Source organism: Heloderma suspectum, chromosome 1 (genome assembly GCF_057233095.1).
Source record: "Heloderma suspectum isolate Gila_16-S chromosome 1, 16-S_ref, whole genome shotgun sequence".
NCBI lineage: Eukaryota > Metazoa > Chordata > Lepidosauria > Squamata > Helodermatidae > Heloderma > Heloderma suspectum.
In genome coordinates, this window is record NC_139458.1 from 321,305,587 (window position 1) to 321,325,485 (window position 19,899).

General features: G+C 44.1%; 1 protein-coding gene across 12 annotated transcripts in view; it reads left to right on the forward strand.

Moving 5' to 3' along the window:
* The window catches only part of CEP57L1 (centrosomal protein 57 like 1), a 39,914-nt gene that overhangs the window by 853 nt on the left and 19,162 nt on the right, over positions 1-19,899 (forward strand). The window contains exons 1-4 of one of the 12 annotated variants that reach the window (XM_084827261.1): positions 10,311-10,497; positions 13,546-13,577; positions 14,789-14,927; positions 18,988-19,198. In XM_084827261.1, the coding sequence (XP_084683387.1) occupies positions 19,087-19,198 (112 nt within the window). In that variant the 5' untranslated portion in view covers positions 10,311-10,497; positions 13,546-13,577; positions 14,789-14,927; positions 18,988-19,086. Of the gene's footprint in view, positions 1-125; positions 275-10,310; positions 12,565-13,523; positions 13,578-14,788; positions 14,928-18,987; positions 19,199-19,899 lie in introns of those variants that run through there. The other 11 variants (XM_084827260.1, XM_084827262.1, XM_084827258.1 and 8 more) reach the window with 11 other exon arrangements.

Here is a 19,899-nt window from a genome sequence, read left to right on the forward strand (position 1 = left end):
CCTGTAGTTTGGGTGCTATCTTGCACTTAGGATTACTAGTGCGCCATAGCTGTCACTCTCTCTGCCAGGAGAGAGAGTATCATCAAATCAAGAGGCGATCTTAATGTTCTGCTTTGTTTCCCCAGCTAGGAGCCTCAGCTCCTGCGTGACTTCTCTCTTTTGCAAGGTGACAAGAGAGTGTCATGTTAGCAAGGTAGAAAGACAATGGATTGGGAACATCAAGCAGCCTGTGAATAGTGATAAGCCCCTGAGTCCAACAGACTCCTTATCAAGGGTAGGATTTCTTTTCAAGACCAACTGATTATCATAACCCATTATGGGTAAGCCCATGTCCAGACACACTTGAATACTTCTCTAACAATACACATTTCCATAAAGCATAAAGCACTGGGCATCATGCCCCAAGAAAAGGAATTTATGTTTTAATACTCTTGTTAGTATAATTCATGTTGCTGTAATACCTTAATTAGGCCTTTCTTATTTAGTTTAATAAAGATGGTACAGCAGCATGTATTTCGGAAATTTTCTTATGGTCAGCATCCTTACTTGTTGGTGAGGCTTGTTAACATATGGGGGGAGCGATCCTAGTCAGCAGCTAGACGGCCATAGGATATGTGGTTTTCTGGGAACTGACTTTGAAGCCCACAATCTGAGGTCGGGCCCTGGAGAACTGACGTTTCCCCACCTTCCGCGCTGCCTCGCAGGCAGCACAGAGCAGCCCTGTCCTCTGCGCTTGCAAGAGGAGTGCGGAGCTGCCAAAACAGAGCATTCGGGGGGGGGGGCGTTCTGGGGCGGGGAGGGCAGAAATGCCTGTACGACACATCCAATGTGTCGTATGGCAACCCCCTCCCCTGCTCAATCCTCCCACAGCTAGACAGCCAAAATCAGCTGTCTAGCCGCAAATGCAGGTCAGGAGAAGCACGGAGAGAACGATCCCCTCCGTGCTTCTCCTGCCCCGCATTGGATAGGCGGTCACCTCTGAGTTTACTTTGCTTTAATCACCATGCACAGCAGACTTTTCCATTGGAGAAGTCCACAGTAAATTGCACATGTACTGCAGCAGAAGCTAATTCTCAGCTGCAGTGCTGCACAGTTACAAATGAGTGAACATTGAAAATGCTGCCGTGGAGATGGCCCCTGAGTTTATATGGAAAGCAAAGAAAATGTGGATCACTTTTACTATGGAGAGTCTGTGTGTTGTACTGAACTGAATGTCACACATAGGAAATCCAGGTTCAGTCCCACACATCTTAAGCATAGTTACTAGAAAGTAAGGTAAGTAAGGCCCTTTGAAATTAGTGGAACTTCTTTCAGAGTAAGCAGTAGGTTTTATTTATGAGTAGAATTGGCTTGTAAGTGTGCCTAGGATGTGGCTTCTGGGTTGCAATTTAAAAAATCACTTAAATTAAAATACCTGCATGTAAAACAACTCTCATGAGACCAAGCTGGTTAAAATGTAAATATGTAATCTTAAGTAATGTCCAAATTGTGCTGAAAGTTAAATAGGCTTCAACTACTCTTAAGTTTGTGTAACAGCCTTTGCTTCTACAATTATGTAATCAGATATTTGATACAATAAAATTTCTCCACAGTATAACTTCAAAGGAACTGAAATAATTATCCCCTCCGTTTCTGACAAGCTAAAACTAAATTCAGCAAAAATCAGTTGTACTAACATTTTCTAACCTGTTGATTTCAGTTCTTCTGCTTAGAGCCAAGCATTCCTGGCAAGTAACCATTTGGATACTTATGTCTTGTTATTACTGAAACTATTTTATGACTTGTTTTTCTTCTTATTTTCCTTGTGAACTCGTGAGCAGGGGGTGGGGAAGCTGCTATGTTTTTAATTTAAAAGATTAAAAAAGAAAATTTTATTTTCAGCAAAAAGGAACTAAATGTAAGCAGTTTGATCCAATTCAGACTTAGGCACACCTAAACTCATTATTTTCAATGGGTTTAGGCATTCATAATTCTGTTATAGAATTAGTCCGGTAATTTGTTTTGAAGGGGCTGTTACTTTTACATTCTTGTTTAGAAATGAATGAATGTCATTCAGTTTTATGGCAGAAAGTAAAGAATCTGCAGTGCACTTGGAGAGCAAAATGGCCTCTCACTTGTGATGGTGGAGTCAACAGTATCTGGGGTATTTTTCCCATACTTGAATTCTACCCTGAGTCCAGCTGCTTTATTGCCTATCAATAAAGAGAGAAGCTTACAGGATGCAATTGGGAAAAATTGCTTCTGTTCCATGACATCAGGTTGAGATGACAGGTTTTGTCTCATCTCATAGATGTCCTCAGTTGCAGCCCCTTTTCTTTCTTTCAAAGAACTCAGCTGACTAATTCAGAGGTCCCCGACCTTTCTGGAGCATTGGCGTATTTGGAATTCAGATGTGTTGTGCATGCTTTCACAAAATGGCTGGCATGGGGAGAGGTTGCCCGTTCATAAAATGGCTCCCATTGTGGGCACATCCAGTCACAAAACACTTATTTCCCAGAAGGCAAGCTAATGAGGCTAAAAGAAAAATAACTTGCTCAAAGGCAGTGGTAGGGCCTGAGGTTCAAAACATAAAACCATTCTTTTCAACACAAATAAAGATGGCGCTGGAGAGCAACACTTCACTTTGCAGCATGTCAGCCTCCCAGTTTAAAAATAGTTTTTAATTAAAAAAATTAAATAAAATTACAATCAGACAGGGTAGGGAGCCTGGTGGGTGCCAAGAGTGGTGTATGTGGGCACATTGGTGCCCACGGGCACTATGTTGGAGACCCCAGCCATAACTAAAGTAAATACAATCAAAAATACTGTTGGGAACTCTGATAGTGGTCATGTATTATACACATATTTTTAAATACATACCCATTTCTCCCTGTATGCCGCCAAGCCCTCTCCAAAAATCAATCTGTTGAGAAAAGAAGTATTCCAGGGAAACTGGACTTTTTCTAAAGACCCTTTAGCTTTGGTTCAAAAGACAGACAGGATGCCAGGAGTCTGAAAATGGTCCCATTTAAGAACTGGAGGGCGCAATCCTATCGGGATAGGCGGCCGCCTCCAAACTCAGAGGTGACTGCCTACCAATGCAGGGCAGGAGAAGCGCAGGTGGGATCGTCCCCTCTGCCCTTCAGCCGCCCTGCATTTATGGCTAGACAGCCTTTTGGCTCGCTAGCCGTGGGACCTCGGAGTGTGGGAAGTGGCAGCTGGACAACATGTAGGATGTGTCATACCAGCATTTCCGACTTCCCCACCCTGAGACGCCTCCAGGAACACCCCATTCTTGCCGCTCCATGTACCTCTTCCGAGTGCAGGGCTGTTCCACGCTGCCTATGAGGCTGTATGGGAGGGGGTGGAGGTTGGTTCTCAGGGAACTGACCTATCTTATGGCCATCTAGCCGCTTAGCAGCTATAGGATTGCGCCCTTAACCAATGTATTCCAGTACAAAGTGCAGGAAAATGTTTCCTTCATATCCTCGTTCCTTATATTGATGCAAGAGCTCTCAGCAACATTATTGTAGTTAATATAAAATATAATATAAAATTGTGTTGACATAACTTAGATGGCTCTTTTTTATGCGACCAGGCATTGAGATTTAATATGATACAGTGCAGGGTTGTTTTGTGTTTTTTTCTTTTTGCAAAGCTGGGAGCAGGGGAGAAAATTATAGCACCGGAACACAATATTTGTTTCCTCTGACAGATCATCCTTTCAGGAGGAATGTTCAAATAAACCATCAAAATAGTATGTGCAGATGTTCAGCCAACTGTTCTGGATGGAAAACAAGAAAAAAATGTCACATTTCCAACTGGCCTTTTTAAACAGTCTCTTGCCAGTTGTATTGGCTCTGCAGGAAAACAGCCAGAAGAGCAGGGAGTTTCCCAATATGGCTGCCCATATTGTAGCTATTAGCATGAATTTTGTTTGGAATGGGGTCAGAAACTGTATTATGTGGATGATTCATAATACTAAAGGTTGAAATGTGAACAAACATATTCTGTGGACATCCCAGTAAACTACCTTACAGCTGGGGTGGGAAGAATGTAGATTGTGATTTACTGGTAGAACTCTGGATGGTTTTCAATAGATCTCCAAGGATTTCTGACTTTAATGAGAGCAATGGGATAAAACAACAGCAACAACAAACCTTTGTCATGGCTGGCCTTGTGCTCATTTCTTATCTCTCAGCCTCAGTATTCCTCATCTGTACAGTAGGAGTATGAATTGTTTTGATCTGATCTTTTATCAGCTGTGCTGGTTTGTTCTAAAGCAGGGATAGGCAACATAGTACCCATGGGAACCAATGTGCCCTTGGACACCTAAGATACCCTACAACTCCCAGTTTTTAAAATTAACATATTTTCTTACCAGCAGCTGGGATTGCTGTGAAATAGGTTTCTGTTGGTGCTGAAAACTGTGGTTTCAAATGAATTATTTAGTGTGTACTAAGTCTTTTGGGCAGGTTACTTGTCCTTTGACTCGCCTCCCATGGCAGCCATTTTCTGTAGTATCCAGAACAGTTTCTCAAATTGCCAAATGTGCCCATGACTCAACAAGTCTGCCTACCCATTTTAAAATGATATGTTTTAGAATGCTGATCTATGGTAACTCACATGTAGATGTGTATGTACCCTAAACCCTATTCAGGCATTCTGAACCTGAATAGGGCAAAAGCATGAGGAGGAGGGCTCTAGCACTGCCCCTCTCCTCCATCATGTTTGTTGCCCCCAATTCATGGAGAGTGCACTGAGGGCAACAAGTGCAGCAGAGGAGATGGGTAGGGTGCCCTGAGCCACCTTTTTCTGTCTGGCTCTGGGTGGTAGACCTCAGCATGCTGGTAAAGAAACCGAATAAATCCTGCAAGCCTAAAGTCTATCCATCCCTGCCTAGAGGACTGATATAATTGTTTTCCTGAAATGAAGAGCACAGTTGCATTTCTAAACCTAAAAAAAAATCCTATTAAAGTTAGTCACTCAAACCAGAGACCTGAATGTTATGAACAGCATCTTTAATTTCAGAGTTGAGTTCTTTCTGGCACTACTTTGTGAACCAGTTGTTCAGTAACTTTCCCAACTGGACAATGACTCATGGCTCTTCTTTTCTTTTGAGATTAGATTTTCTGTGTAAAAAAAATAAAGTAAAACTACATCTTCAAGCTAACTACAGCACCTTTAACTTGTATTTTTTTAATCTGCAGAATATAATCAAAACTAGTATGTATGAAAAACTTATTGTTAAGGAACATAAAAGCTGCCCTATACTGACAGACCATTGGTCATCTAGACCAGAACTGCCAAAACTGACTGGCAGCAGCTGTCCAGGGTTTCAGACAGTATTCTTTCCTAGTCCTACTTACAGATGTCAAGGATTGAACCTGGGATCTTCTGGATGCAAACCATGTACACTACCACTGAGTTATGGCCCCTGCCTTATTGATTGGTCATAAGGACACAAGAAGAGCCATGCTGGATCAGACCAAGCTCCATCTAATCCAGCATTCTGTTCACATAGTGGCCAACCAACTGCCCACAGGAAACCCACAAGCACGACAGCACCCTCCCGCCCATGTTCCCCAACAACTAGTCTATATAGGGATACTGCCTCTGATACTGGAGGTTATATACAGACATCAGGACTAGGAGCCATTGATAGTCTTCTCCAGGAATTTGTCCAATCCCCCTTTAAAGCCATCCAAATTGGTAGACATCACTAAATCTTGTGGTAGTGAATGCCATAGTTTAACTATGTGCTATGTGAAAAAGTACTTCCTTTTATCTGTCCTGAATCTCCCACCAGTCAGCTTCATGGGATGACCGCATTGGGTTCTAGTACTGAGAGGAAGAAAAATGTCTTCATATCCACTTTCTTCACATCATGCATAATTGTGTACACCTCTATCATGTCTCCCCTTATTCACCTCTTTTCTAAGCTAAACAGTCCCAGCTGTTGAACCTTCCTTATAGGGGAGTGGCTCCAGCCCCTTGATCATTTTACTTGCCCCTTTCAGCACTTTTTCCAAGTCTGCAATATCTTTTCTGAGGTGCAGTCACACAACAGATTTGTATATAGGCAGTATGATACTGGTAATTTTATTTTCAACGTTAGTGGAAGTGGGTATAATCGTATCTTGTCAACTTTCTATATGCTATGCTCAGAGGCATGCAAGCACTAGTGTGTTGATGTGCTTTTAAATCCACTTGAGTTTCTTCTATCATTTTGTCTATATGCTAGTAAAAGCATCTCATACTAACAGCTACATTATACACAGCTCTTAAAGCAGAGAGTTCTGTCTGTAAAAAGGTGTCAATTCTGCTTTCAGTATATGTTTTATGTGCAAAGCCGTAAGTTTTGTTCTTGTTCTAAAATCAGGAATGTAGATGCAGTTTTAAAGGGCAGTTGGAAGGGAGGGAAAGATAAATATTCGTTGTGTGTTTCACAACTGAAGGAATACACATGGCCATCTCAAGGGCTCCCCCTCCGCCCATAGGACCATTAAGTCCAGGGTCTACAATTACCTAGTTGCACCACTACTCTCGAAAGACATATTAAAGCGTTAACCCTGGTTTTCTGAACGTATTCTGTAGCGAAGCAAATGCATCTCACCCATGTTTGGAGACCCTGGCCCTTTCATTATTTCTTGGCACGTTCCTGGGGTTCCATTTGAGAACTGAAGATGCAGTGCCAAGAAACATTACGTTAAGTGTGTGTCTAGCAGCTACGCCGTCTTTTCATTTTTACTCTAGAGTAGGCGCAGGGCCCCCTTCATGGATCACTGCCTTGTTGTGGCGAAGGGGCTTGCGTAACTCAGTGAAGCCATAAGCTATGCCGTGCAGGGCCACCCAAGACGGACAGGTCATGGCAGAGAGTTCTGACAAAATGTGGTCCACTGGAGAAGGAAATGGCAACCCACTCCAGTATTCTTGCCAAGAAAACCCCATGGAACGTATCACAAGGCTAAAAGATATGACGCCGGAAGATGAGCCCCTCAGGTCGGAAGGTGTCCAATATGCTACTGGGGAAGAGCAGAGGGTATTTCCAAGTAGCGCCAGAAAGAGTGAAGCGGCTGGGCCAAACCCGAAAGGACACTCAGCTGTGGATGTGTCTGGTGGTGAAAAGAAAATCCGATGTTGTAAAGAACAATATTGTTTAGGAACCTGGAATGTCAGATCAATGAATCAAGGTAAGCTGGAGGTGGTCAAACATGAGATGGCAAGATTGAACATCGACATCTTGGGAATCAGCGAACTAAAATGGACAGGCATGGGCGAATTTAATTCAGGTGACCATCATATCTACTATTGTGGGCAAGAATCCCTTAGAAGAAATGGAGTAGCACTCATAGTCAACAAAAGGGTGGGAAAAGCAGTACTGGGGTACAATCTTAAAAATGATAGAATGATCTCAGTACGAATCCAAGGCAAACCATTCAACATCACAGTAATTCAAGTCTATGCCCCAACCACTGAGGCCGAAGCAGCTGAGGTTGATCGGTTCTATGAAGACCTACAACACCTTCTAGAACTAACACCAAAAAAAGATGTCCTCTTTATCATAGGGGATTGGAATGCTAAAGTAGGAAGTCAAGAAATCACCGGGATAACAGGCAGGCATGGCCTTGGTGTACAAAATGAAGCAGGACAAAAGCTAATAGAGTTTTGCCAAGAGAACATGCTGATCATAGCAAACACTCTTTTCCAACAGCACAAGAGGCGACTCTACACATGGATGTCACCAGATGGTCAATATTGAAATCAGATTGATTATGTCCTTTGCAGCCAAAGATGGAGAAGCTCTATACAGTCAGTAAAAACAAGACCTGGAGCAGACTGTGGCTCAGATCATGAGCTGCTTCTTGAAAAATTTCGGCTTAAATTGAAGAACGTCGGGAAAACCACTAAACCGTTCAGGTATGACCTAAATCATATCCCTGATGAATATACAGTGGAGGTGAGGAATAGATTTCAGGGATTAGACCTGATAGACAGAGTGCCTGAGGAACTATGGACGGAGGTCTGTAACATTGTTCAGGAGGCAGCAACGAAATCCATCCCAAAGAAAAAGAAATGCAAGAAAGCAAAGTGGCTGTCTGATGAGGCTTTACAAGTAGCTCATGAAAGAAGGGAAGCGAAAAGCAAGGGAGAAAGGGGAAGATATACCCAACTGAATGCAGAGTTCCAGAGAATAGCAAGGAGAGACAAGAAGGCCTTCTTAAATGAACAATGCAAAGAAATCGAGGAAAACAACAGAATGGGAAAGACTAGAGATCTCTTCAAGAAAATTGGAGATCTCAAGGGAACGTTTTGTGCAAAGACGGGCATGATAAAGGACAAAGAAGGCAGGGACCTAACAGAAGCAGAGGAGATTAAGAAGAGGTGGCAAGAATACACAGAAGAACTATACAGGAAAGATCTGAATGTCCCTGATAGCCATGATAGTGCGGTCACTGAACTTGAGCCGGACATCCTAGAGAGTGAAGTCAAGTGGGCCTTAGGAAGCATTAGTAACAACAAAGCTAGCGGAGATGACAGTATTCCAGCCGAGCTATTTAAAATCCTAAAAGATGATGCTGTTAAAGTGCTGCATTCAATGTGCCAACAAATCTGGAACACTCAACAGTGGCTACAAGACTGGAAAAGGTCAGTTTACATTCCAATTCCAAAGAAGGGCAACGCCAAAGAGTGTTCAAACTACCGCACCATTGCGCTCATTTCACATGCCAGCAAGGTGATGCTCAAAATCCTACAAGCTAGGCTTCAGCAGTATGCGAACCAAGAACTACCGGAAGTACAAGCTGGGTTCCGAAGAGGCAGAGGAACTAGAGATCAAATCGCCAACATTCGCTGGATCATGGAGAAAGCAAGAGAATTCCAGAAAAACGTCTATTTCTGCTTCATTGACTACGCTAAAGCCTTTGATTGTGTGGATCACAACAAACTGTGGCAAATTCTTAAAGTGATGGGAGTACCAGACCACCTTACCTGTCTCCTGAGAAACCTATACGAGGGTCAAGAAGCAACAGTAAGAACCGGACATGGAACAACCGAGTGGTTCAAAATTGGGAAAGGAGTACGACAAGGCTGCATATTGTCACCCTGCTTATTTAACTTATATGCAGAGTACATCATGAGAAATGCCGGGTTGGATGAATCAGAGGTCGGAATTAAGATTGCCGGGAGAATTATCAACAACCTCCGATATGCAGACGATATCACCCTAATGGCAGAAAGCGAAGAGGATCTCAAGAGCCTCTAGTTGAGGGTGAAAGAGGAGAGTGCAAAAGCTGGTTTGAAACTCAACATTAAAAAAACTAAGATCATGTCATCTGGCCCTATCACTTCCTGGCATATAGAAGGGGAAGAAATGGAAGCAGTGACAGATTTTACTTTCTTGGGCTCCAAGATCACCGCAGACGGTGACTGTAGCCATGAAATTAAAAGACGCTTGCTCCTTGGGAGGAAAGCTATGGCAAACCTAGACAGCATAGTAAGAAGCAGAGACATCACCTTGCCGACAAAGGTCCGTCTAATCAAAGCTATGGTTTTCCCAGTAGTAATGTATGGCTGTGAGAGCTGGACTATAAGGAAGGCTGAGCGCCGAAGAATTGATGCTTTCAAACTGTGGTGCTGGAGAAGACTCTTACGAGTCCACTGGACTGCAAGGAGGTCAAATCAGTCCATCCTAAAGGAAATCAACCCTGAGTGCTCATTGGAAGGACAGATACTGAAGCTGAAGCTCCAATATTTTGGCCACCTAATGCGAAGAGAAAACTCCCTGGAAAAGACCCTGATGCTGGGAAAGACTGAAGGCAAAAGGAGAAGGGGACGGCAGAGGATGAGATGGCTAGATAGCATCACTGATGCAATGAATATGAACTTGAGCACGCTCCGGGAGAGAGCGCAGGACAGGAAGGCCTGGCGTGCTATGGTCCATGGGGTCACGAAGAGTCGGAAACGACTGAACAACAACAACAAGGCGCAGGGCCCGATCCGAATCTTGAAAGCTCAGTTTGCCCCCGCCCCACACGCACCCTAGGGTCTCAATCCGGATCAGATAATAAAAAGAAAAAAAAGGGGGGGGGGGAAACAGACGTAGCTGCTAGACACATATTTAAAGTAATGTTTGTTTTGGCCCCCAGATCTCAACGGGAGCCCTGAAGAGCAGGCGCGATCAGAAGAACAAACAGGAGGAAGGGCGGCCCGACCGCAGCGCCGCACGGAGGGAAACACGTTTTGCTGACGAGGCACAGCAATAGCAGCTGCTCTCTTCGGAGGAAGCGGGCCGGGCGCCTGGAAGGGGGCAGGGCCAATCCGGGTCACGGGGCGGAGGGGTCGGCAGAGCGGGAGGGGAGGCGGTCTGTTTGAAAACGGCCCTGGAGAGGACGCCCTCGGAGCAGGGCCTTTTCGCGTGGTTAGTACTACTCGTCCCCAGCCGGGGGCGGCCGCAGCGAGCGTCGGCAGCCGGGCCCGCAGAGCTAGACTCTTCTTGTTTCTGCACTTCCCGGTGAGGTGGGGACTCCTCTTCACCCGTGGAATTTCTGCCTGTGTTTCCTCTTTCTGTTGTTCACCCAGATCGGGCCCATCGTTCCGCCGGCACGTTCTTTATGGCGGTGGCCACACCGGGGGAGAGTTGTTTATTGGCTGCAGTAGCGGCGTTCTCTGGGCGCCTTCCGGCACCAACAGCGACTCCCCCCGCCTCAAGTTTCTTGGCTGGGCTACTTCTCCTTCCCTATCCCCCCCCCCGCCGTTGTCCTCTGTGACCCTCCGTGAAGCAAGTCGCGTAGCCAGGGAAGGGACGATAAAGCTGTGACGAAAGGAAACCGGCAGGGGCAGCTTTCGGTGGCAGTTGTTTTTGAAGGCCTTTCAAAAGCGCGGTGTGTTGCGTGGACGGCCCTCCGGACTTGTTCTCGGGGCCTCCCTTCTGCCCGTCCTGTGGTAATCACGGCCTTCCCCTGGTCGTCCTCGGCCTTCCCTCGCCTGCAAAAGCGCTTGAATAGCGGCGGGCCTTTGCTGCTTCCTCCTCGCCCAGACGAGAGGCTAGTTGGGCCCCGTTCTGGCCGGCAGCTGGGAAATCCTTGGCCCGGTCTTTGCCTCTGCAAAGGGCTGGGAGCAGAAACGCTCACTGTTCCAGGCCGCCAAGCCAGCAGCCCTTCCCTGCTGAGCTGTTAGGCAGTGCTCGCGTTATGGGGCTTAATGAAATCCGTGGCCCCCCGCCTTTTAGACGCTTCAGGTAAGGAGGCCGGGGGCCCTTTCAGGCCCCCCCTGAGAAGGAGACGAAAAACCGCCCGGTACCTAGTTGCCGTTGCTTTTTCATCTGTGTCTAGTTGTTTACTCAAAGGGGCAGGAAAGACACTGCTTGTTGTTGTTCAGTCGTGTCCGACTCTTCGTGACCCCATGGACCATAGCACGCCAGGCCTTCCTGTCCTGCGCTCTCTCCTTGAGTGTGCTCAAGTCCATATTCATTGCATCAGTGATGCTATCTAGCCATCTCATCCTCTGCCATCCCCTTCTCCTTTTGCCTTCAGTCTTTCCCAGCATCAGGGTCTTTTCCAGGGAGTTTTCTCTTCGCATTAGGTGGCCAAAATATTGGAGCTTCAGCTTCAGTATCTGACCTTCCAATGAGCAGTCAGGGTTGATTTCCTTTAGGATGGACTGATTTGACCTCCTTGCAGTCCAGGGGACTCGTAAGAGTCTTCTCCAGCACCACAGTTTGAAAGCGTCAATTCTTTGGCGCTCAGCCTTCTTTATAGTCCAGCTCTCACAGCCATACGTTACTACTGGGAAAGCCATAGCTTTGATACCCATTATTTCATATCCACTTAAAAGAGGGGTCGGGGGGGGGGGCTTGTCATCCCTAGTGCAAATTAAGCCATTGTGGGTGCAGGGTCGAAGGGCAGAGGTAAAGGAAAGTTGTCTTTAAGCAACTTTAAATTGATCCGCGCAGTGAAAAACAAACGTTCAAACGTATCTCAGGGTTCGTTTGTATTGGGATTAAGAACTTTTGCATCTTCCAAGTCCTGTGATTATACAGAAGAGGAATTTATTACAGCTACAGCCCTTTCCATTTCCCTATCTGGCCCTTGCACTTCATGTTGGGTTGTTGTTGTTGTTGTTCAGTCGTTCAGTCGTGTCCGACTCTTCGTGACCCCATGGACCATAGCACGCCAGGCCTTCCTGTCCTGCGCTCTTTCCCGGAGCGTGCTCAAGTTCATATTCATTGCATCCGTGATGCTATCTAGCCATCTCATCCTCTGCCGTCCCCTTCTCCTTTTGCCTTCAGTCTTTCCCAGCATCAGGGTCTTTTCCAGGGAGTTTTCTCTTCGCATTAGGTGGCCAAAATATTGGAGCTTCAGCTTCATTATCTGTCCTTCCAATGAGCACTCAGGGTTGATTTCCTTTAAGATGGACTGATTTGACCTCCTTGCAGTCCAGGGGACTCGTAAGAGTCTTCTCCAGCACCACAGTTCGAAAGCATCAATTCTTCGGCGCTCAGCCTTCCTTATAGTCCAGCTCTCACAGCCATACATTACTACTGGGAAAACCATAGCTTTGATTAGGCGGACCTTTGTCGGCAAGGTGATGTCTCTGCTTCTTACTATGCTGTCTAGGTTTGCCATGTTGGCAAACATGTTGGCAAACATGTTGGGTTACTGGGGTTCAAAGATCCTCAAAAGGCCTATTCCCTGTATGGGCCTGTTTTGCAATGCTACAGCATATTGGAGGAGCATGAGTTCTGTGGCTACACCTGATGAACCCAAAGTCATGGTTATTTGGTACATGCCACACCAGCATTCTGGTCGCTTTAATTATGTGTGGCTGCTGATTTTCAGACGTTCCCCATAATATATATACTTTCTGCTGGAATTGCAGACTTGAGCTTTAATTTTTCTCCAATAAAATGTTGACTTTGTGGAAATGAACTTGTGCACCTATTCCGTCATTAATTAATATAATATTTGTTGAATGCATAGAGATTTGGCACTCCACTGAACATGTGGAAAGCAGATTCTGCTGCTTCAGGTTTGGGTGGGGTGTTATTGAGAAACAGTCATGTCCAACTTCTGCAAAAAGTAGCAAACAAAATTAGTAACACTGGGAGTTTGGCTAAGCTGAATGGGAGGATAAATGCTCTGGCCAAAGTCATTTAAATTTTTAAAAATCCTTTCAAAGAAAAACATCTCCAGGGATTGGAGATAGGACAAGACTGGAAAGAGCAACAATGCAAGTCCTCTTTCGAGACAAATCATGCGAGAGCTTTTATTTAATGAGGTGCAAATCATTGTATAAATGATTCAGAATGGAATGCATATGGCAGTACATTTCAAAGTACTGTGCAGACTGCTGTATGTCATGCAGTTTCTCTGTCACAAGTTTGTAGAAAGACTGCCAGACTGGATATAGCCTCCATCTTGTTCATAAAAATGTATATTCTTTCTTTGTACTTTAATGTCTTGAATGCAAGACAATAATTAATAGCTGAGAAATGTAATTTCTATGTTATTTCAATGTAACTTCAACATTGAGAACAGTAGCAGACTGTTTCTTTTGTCTTGGCAGGTGAGTGAAGCACTGGATCCTCTGTAATGGAGGTGAGTAATGCAACTTTAGAACTGACTGCTTAAATGGGTTGCTAAAGTGGCCTCTTAAGAAACAAAGATGTTTGAGCCTTTGTATACTTGGGAGAAATAGGTTTTTAAAATGGTTTTACTATTTTTATGGTCTGTTGGCTATGTTAATCCCACTGTTTAATTTAAAAATAATCATTGGGGAAACTTAGGAGATGCTACTGTATTGAGGTGAGAACAGTTTGTTACATAATTCATGTGACAAAATATATCTGGTATTGAATAATATGGTGTTAGTGTATTAACACATACAGTTTTCAGTTAACTTTATTCATGGGTGGGGGGACAGAATAACTCAGGTCTTTGCCTATTTTAGTACCAAGGTGACTAAACCTGATTTAACCTGTGTTATTTCTAAAGTGATGTCAAAAACCTGTCCCCTAATAATGATACCAACTATGAATGGCAGTTGAAAGGCTCCAAATCATGCACAATACCTACGCTGGTATTGTTGGTAACAACAAATCAGATCCAGACAGTTCAGCAGGATGTGAATGAGTGCATACATGTCTGCAATCAGATGTCAATGCATAAGCTGTTTCTGATCATGCAATACCTTTGGTCAACTCTCTTCAGCAAGAGTTCCATCCTGAAGCATTTTGCTTTCTGTATGCAAAAATGTTTAGTAATTCAGTGTGACTTACACAGCAGAGAAAAATTTAGTAATCAAAGAAATGTTTGGAGAACAAACGTTAACAAAATTGTTTCAACAGAGGAGGGTCAGGGGAGTGTTGTCGCTGATCAGTGATATCTGGTGGACCATCTTGATGCTTTTGCAGCCACATTCAGGATAGTGCATCCATTATGATGAAATATCATTTTTTCAAGTAAATAGCAGCCCAATCCTGTGTATTTTTACTCAGAAGTAATCCCCATAAAATCCAATGGAACTTGCTACTAAGTTAGTTTGCATAGGACTGCACCCTAAAAATGTGCTGTGGCACCTTGGAAACAAATGCCTCTGAAGGGAACTGTTGCCTTCAGAAATGTTTGCTGCAGTAAGCTTGTTAACCTCTGAGCCACTGCCCTCTGTCTTATTCCTATCAGTAGGTTTGAGAGTCATGTTCATGCATAGAAGGTAAACACTGACTTGTGCTTTAGTTTAAGCTGTAAGGGAAAGTGGCTGAATTAATATTCATATAGAACTATAAATAACATTGTATATCTTTCTGCAGTCTGTGGATACTGAGTCAAAAGATAGCTACATAGGAAGCTTTCTTCAGCCTCCAGATAAAATGTACTCTGCATTTGCTGACCTCAGATCAAAGAAGGCAACAGCTATCCCAGTGGACACTCCTGCACCAAACAATCAAGGTAAAATACATTGTTAATTGAAACCTGGTCATCAGATCTGGGATAAACTAAATTTGGAACATGGTGCTGAGTTGATAACTAGGCTGAACTTTATTAAAATCCAAGGAAAAATAGTGTGGAGAGGCAATGTTGACATGACTTACAGCTTCTTATACTAAACAGACGCTTGATGATTTTTATTTTAGAGTTGGCAGCTCTTCTAGGTGCATCTAGGCAGGGGAAGGGCCATATAAATTTTGGGTACAGGACAAAGAGAAATAGCGTGAGAGGAAAGAGGCACTTGTTTCAACTTGCTGAGGCTTGGTGGGTGGCCTTACAAAATACACCCTGGACAGTTTGCACTATTGAACAGCCCACTGTGGCTTATTTGAGCCCCAACTGTGAGAAAGACCTCTCAGCGGCTTTTGATACCATCGACCATGGTATCCTTCTGGCTAGGTTGTCTTGTTTGGGAGTTGGAGGCACTGCACTCCAGTGGTTCCACTCCTACTTGGATGGCTGATTCCAGGAGGTGGTGTTGGGGGATTATTGCTCTGTGCCTTGGCTATTATGCCATGGGGTTCCACAGGGCTCTATTTTATCCCCCGAGCTGTTGAACATCTATATGAAACAGCTGGGGGAGGTTATCTGGACGTGGGGGCTGAGGTGCCATCAATATGCAGATGACACCCAGCTCTGCCTCTTTTTCATCAAACCCAGGCGAGGCAGTGGCTGTTCTGAATCCATGCCTGGGCACGGTAATGGACTGGATGAGGGCCAATAAACTGAAACTCAATCCAGACAAGATGGAGGTACTGTTAGTAGGTGGTTCATCTGCCCTGCTAGGTGATGTTCAACTTGTTCTGGAGGGGGTTGCACTCCCCCTAAAAGATCATGTTTGTAGTTTGGGGGTGCCCTTAGACCCAGAACTGTCACTTGAGGCACAGGTGAACTCAAAAGAGGAGCATTTTTTATCAGCTTACGCTGGTATACTAACTACACCCTTATCCATGCTCTGATAACCTCTTGTCTGAATTATTGCAATGCGTTAGATGTGGGGCTGCCTTTGAAAATGGTCCAGAAACTTCAGCTCATCCAAAATAGGGCAGCAAGATTGTTAACAGGGAATGGCCAATGAGATCACATAACGCTAATACTTTTCCATTTCTGGGCCAAATTCAAAGTGCTGGTATTAACATTCAAAGCCCTTAATGGCTTGGGGTCAGGTTATCTGAAGGATTGCCTCCTCCCATATGTGCCTGCCCGGACCCTAAGATCATTCTCTGCCCATGGGTTCTGGGTGGCTTGTTATCCATGGCAACAAGGCACCCTGGCTGGGTTTGCAAGACATGACAAACTCCACTGCTGAGGGTAATTATGGTAATCCCCCAGGCCTGCAACTGGCATGCCCAGGTTGATTAACAAGCCAGGGTGTGAACCAAGCCAGTTTGTCAATTGAGGTACTGCATGAAGCCATAGTTAAGCTTCATTAACCATGGTTTGATGTGATGCCTGAATGGAGACTGCTACTTTTTTGTATTGGCTTCTGTGAGGGCTATTTAAATGTAACTCGGAGCAAAGCTTGCTTCATTTAGCATTTCAAATCTGTTTAGCCTTTACTATTTATTTATTTACTAGCTGATAGACCCGGCATTGCCTGGGATGTAAAATTGTCATAGGGACTATTTGTTAGAAACACAATAAGGTAGGTTTACGCTTCTTGGAAAGGCTCCATAAGAAAGGTGAAAAGGAAAATTGAGATTTTTTGTTTATATATTATTTTTTTAAAAATTCTTATAAAGAGGACACAACACAATTTTTGCTTATTGTTACAAACTAATTCTGGAAGGTATAACTGTACGTGGGAAGAACATGGAGATTCCCGAGCAGTGTGATGGGCGACATGATGGCTACAGCGCCAATAACTATGGACCTAAAGTTAAATATTAGGAAAGTAGAAGTTCATTGTAAGGGTTGTTTTTAAGCAACATTTGTTTTTCCAGTTGGAGCAAAGATATACAACTGATTCGGGGAACCCACTCTAGAACACGCAACACATAACTGCCCATGGGAGAAACATGGAGAATAGAGCTCTAAGTCTCCACTCCACTGTGTCATCCCAGCCCCTCAGACAGGCGAGCACACACCGCGCCACATTTCACATTAGTGTTAATCACACACTACTAACAGATACATCTGGCACTGAAAGGGGTAAAGACATTTAACACTAACTTGCTTGTTTGCTGGATATTGCAGGAATAGGGGAGAGAAACTAAATGCTCTGCACAGTCAGAAAAGAAACCATGAGTACTGGGGAGGGAACAAATGGCAGCCAGCCAATCCAAGGTGAAGGAAGTCAGAGTGAATGGGAGAGAGACCAATAGAATGAAAGATGGCCAATAGGATGACTCATAGCTGAAATCAGAAACCTGGCCTGTACCATGATTGAGAGGTCATACTTGTTAGTAAGGGAAAGTATAAACAAAGTAATAATGCAACCCAGTGACTCCTGTCATACACTCTGGCAAGTGAGAATGTGAAGTAAAGGGGGCAGCAACTGTAGGGCCCAAATGGCAGGCTCAGTGGGCCCCTACAGTGTGATTACACTCAGGCCAGCTCCCCCTTATTCCCTGCATTACAGACCGTCCTGCAGCCAGCCACAAACACACAATTTTTGACTTTTATATATAGAGAAGATAGAAGATTACATTTCTATACCGCCCAGTAGCTGAAGTTCTCTTCCTTGGCCATCTCTCAAATGAAGCATTGAGGTTCAGTAAACTGACTCTTTAAAGTGCTGTGTAAGGTGAAGCTATATAAATAAGAGAAAAGGAAACCTTGTTTGCCATATGCTACTATCTTTTGAAGGCACTTCCTGCAAGCTTTCACAGTAGCCCTTTATAACCATGAGGGGGAAGAAACTGCTTTCTTAGAAATAAATTCTTAACTGGAAGCCAGCTTTTTTGGAAATATCAAAAAACAAAGATCTCTGCTTGGTCAAGGACAAGGCAGAGTTAAATGCTATAGAAAGATGAAGAGCAGCAGGACAAATAATGTCTTCCACTGGCAGGGCAACAGGTTTTTATTCAGAGAGGATTTTGGTTTTTAAGCTGACTTGCTTGCTGAAGTAGGTTTTAGCCTGTGGGTGCTATTTATTTCTGAATTGTATTTGTGTCTTTAAATTATTTGCTTTTATGTCTTAATTTTGTATTTTATCTTTATTGTTAGCTGCCTTGAGCACTATTTGAAGTGGAAATGCGGGATATAAATTAAGGGAGCAATCCTACCAGGATAGTTGGCCGCCTCCAAACTCGGAGGTGACCACCCATCCATTGCAGGGCAGGAGAAATGCGGAGGGGATTGTCCCCTCTGTGCTTCAGCTGCCCAATTTCGGCTATCTAGCCACAGGAAGTCAGAGCGTGGGAAGTGGCGGCCGGATGACACACTGGATATGTCATACCAGATTTCCGACTTCCCTGCCCCAGCATGCTCCCAGGAATGCCCCATTTTTCTGCTCCGCGCTCCTCTTCCGAGTGCAGAGCACAGGGCCGTTCCATGCTGCCTACGAGGCAGTGCAGGAGGGGCTGAAGGTCGGTTCTCAGGGAACCGACCTATCCTTTGGCCGTCTAGCTGCTGACTAGCAGCCATAGGATTGTGCCTTAAATAAATAAGTAAAATAAACAAACTTCTGATATGTTGGAGTTATATTATCGGGGTGGGCAAGCGTGGGAGATCTAGGGGCCATTTTTGCCCTGTGGGCCACGCTAGGAGGGGAATGTTTTTTTTAAAAAAATAGCACATTTGCCACTGAAATTTGGTGGGAAACCACAGCATAGTGCTAAAGGGGATGCATTTAGCTTCCTGTCCATGGTGCTAAAAGGGATACATCTAGCTTGATAGCTTTTATTCGGTGGGTGGGCCACATGTTGCCCACCCCTTATTTTGAGATTTGGTCTGTAAATGTACATTTTTGCTATGTTCCCTAGCTTCAATCTGATTTTTTTATGTATAAAAGTAAGACTTGGAATTCCAGAAACATATTAGAAAAATATAATTGGATTTTTTCCTTATGCTTCATTAGGTATATGAATTCATGGGGAGGTAATGAGTTCCTTCCCTCTTCCTTGTTTCATGTTCCTGATCTTGGAGAACAAGAGATTTCAACTGAGCATAGCTCAAAATGCCTTCTCTAGTAGAAATTTCCCATGGTCTGGTTCCTATCCGTTTTGACATGAAGCCATTTATTTTTGTTGACAATAAAATGCAACTTTTGATTTTGGGTTATGCAAGAGGTACCTTTTTAATGTTTTACTTACTTGTCCTTGGAATATTTCATTATCTTAAACTGGGTTGGTTTTCTGAGTAAAGCAAACATGATTTGGAGGTGGGGAGAATACTAACAAAGTTCTTTGCTCTGCCTAGGAAATTCAAAATGCAAGAACTGCTTTAGCAGTTCCTAGTGAAAATGCTCTGGGCCTATTAGAATGCACAGTAACAAATTATATTTAATGTTGTGAACACACTAAAAGTGCTTGGTCTGTTAGCCATTTATGTTGACTTGGAAGTTACCTTCCATATTCATTTCTTATACTGCATGTGTCTACAATCTGAACTGCTGGGTACAATTGACTGACATGCAAAGATCTAGTGACTAAGTGTCAAGTTCCAGCCCTGACTAAGAAATTACTAGCTATCTCTAGTGAACCTCTTTGATATATAACATGGGTGAGCAACTTCAAGCATTCTAATGGCCAGTTCACTCCCCGTGGATCTGCTGCAGGCTGCACTGTCCACACTGCAAAAGGGGAGGGGAAAACTTTTTCTCCCTTTTAGAAGAAAAAAATAGGGGTGGCGGGGGAACATCCAGCCCATGGGCTGCATATTGCCCACCCCTGATACATACTCAAGTTCTGTTTGGCCAAAGAACAACAAGTGCAGCAGAACACATCAGGTCATTTTGCATCTAGCAGCAGAGAATAGCAGAGGTTTTAGC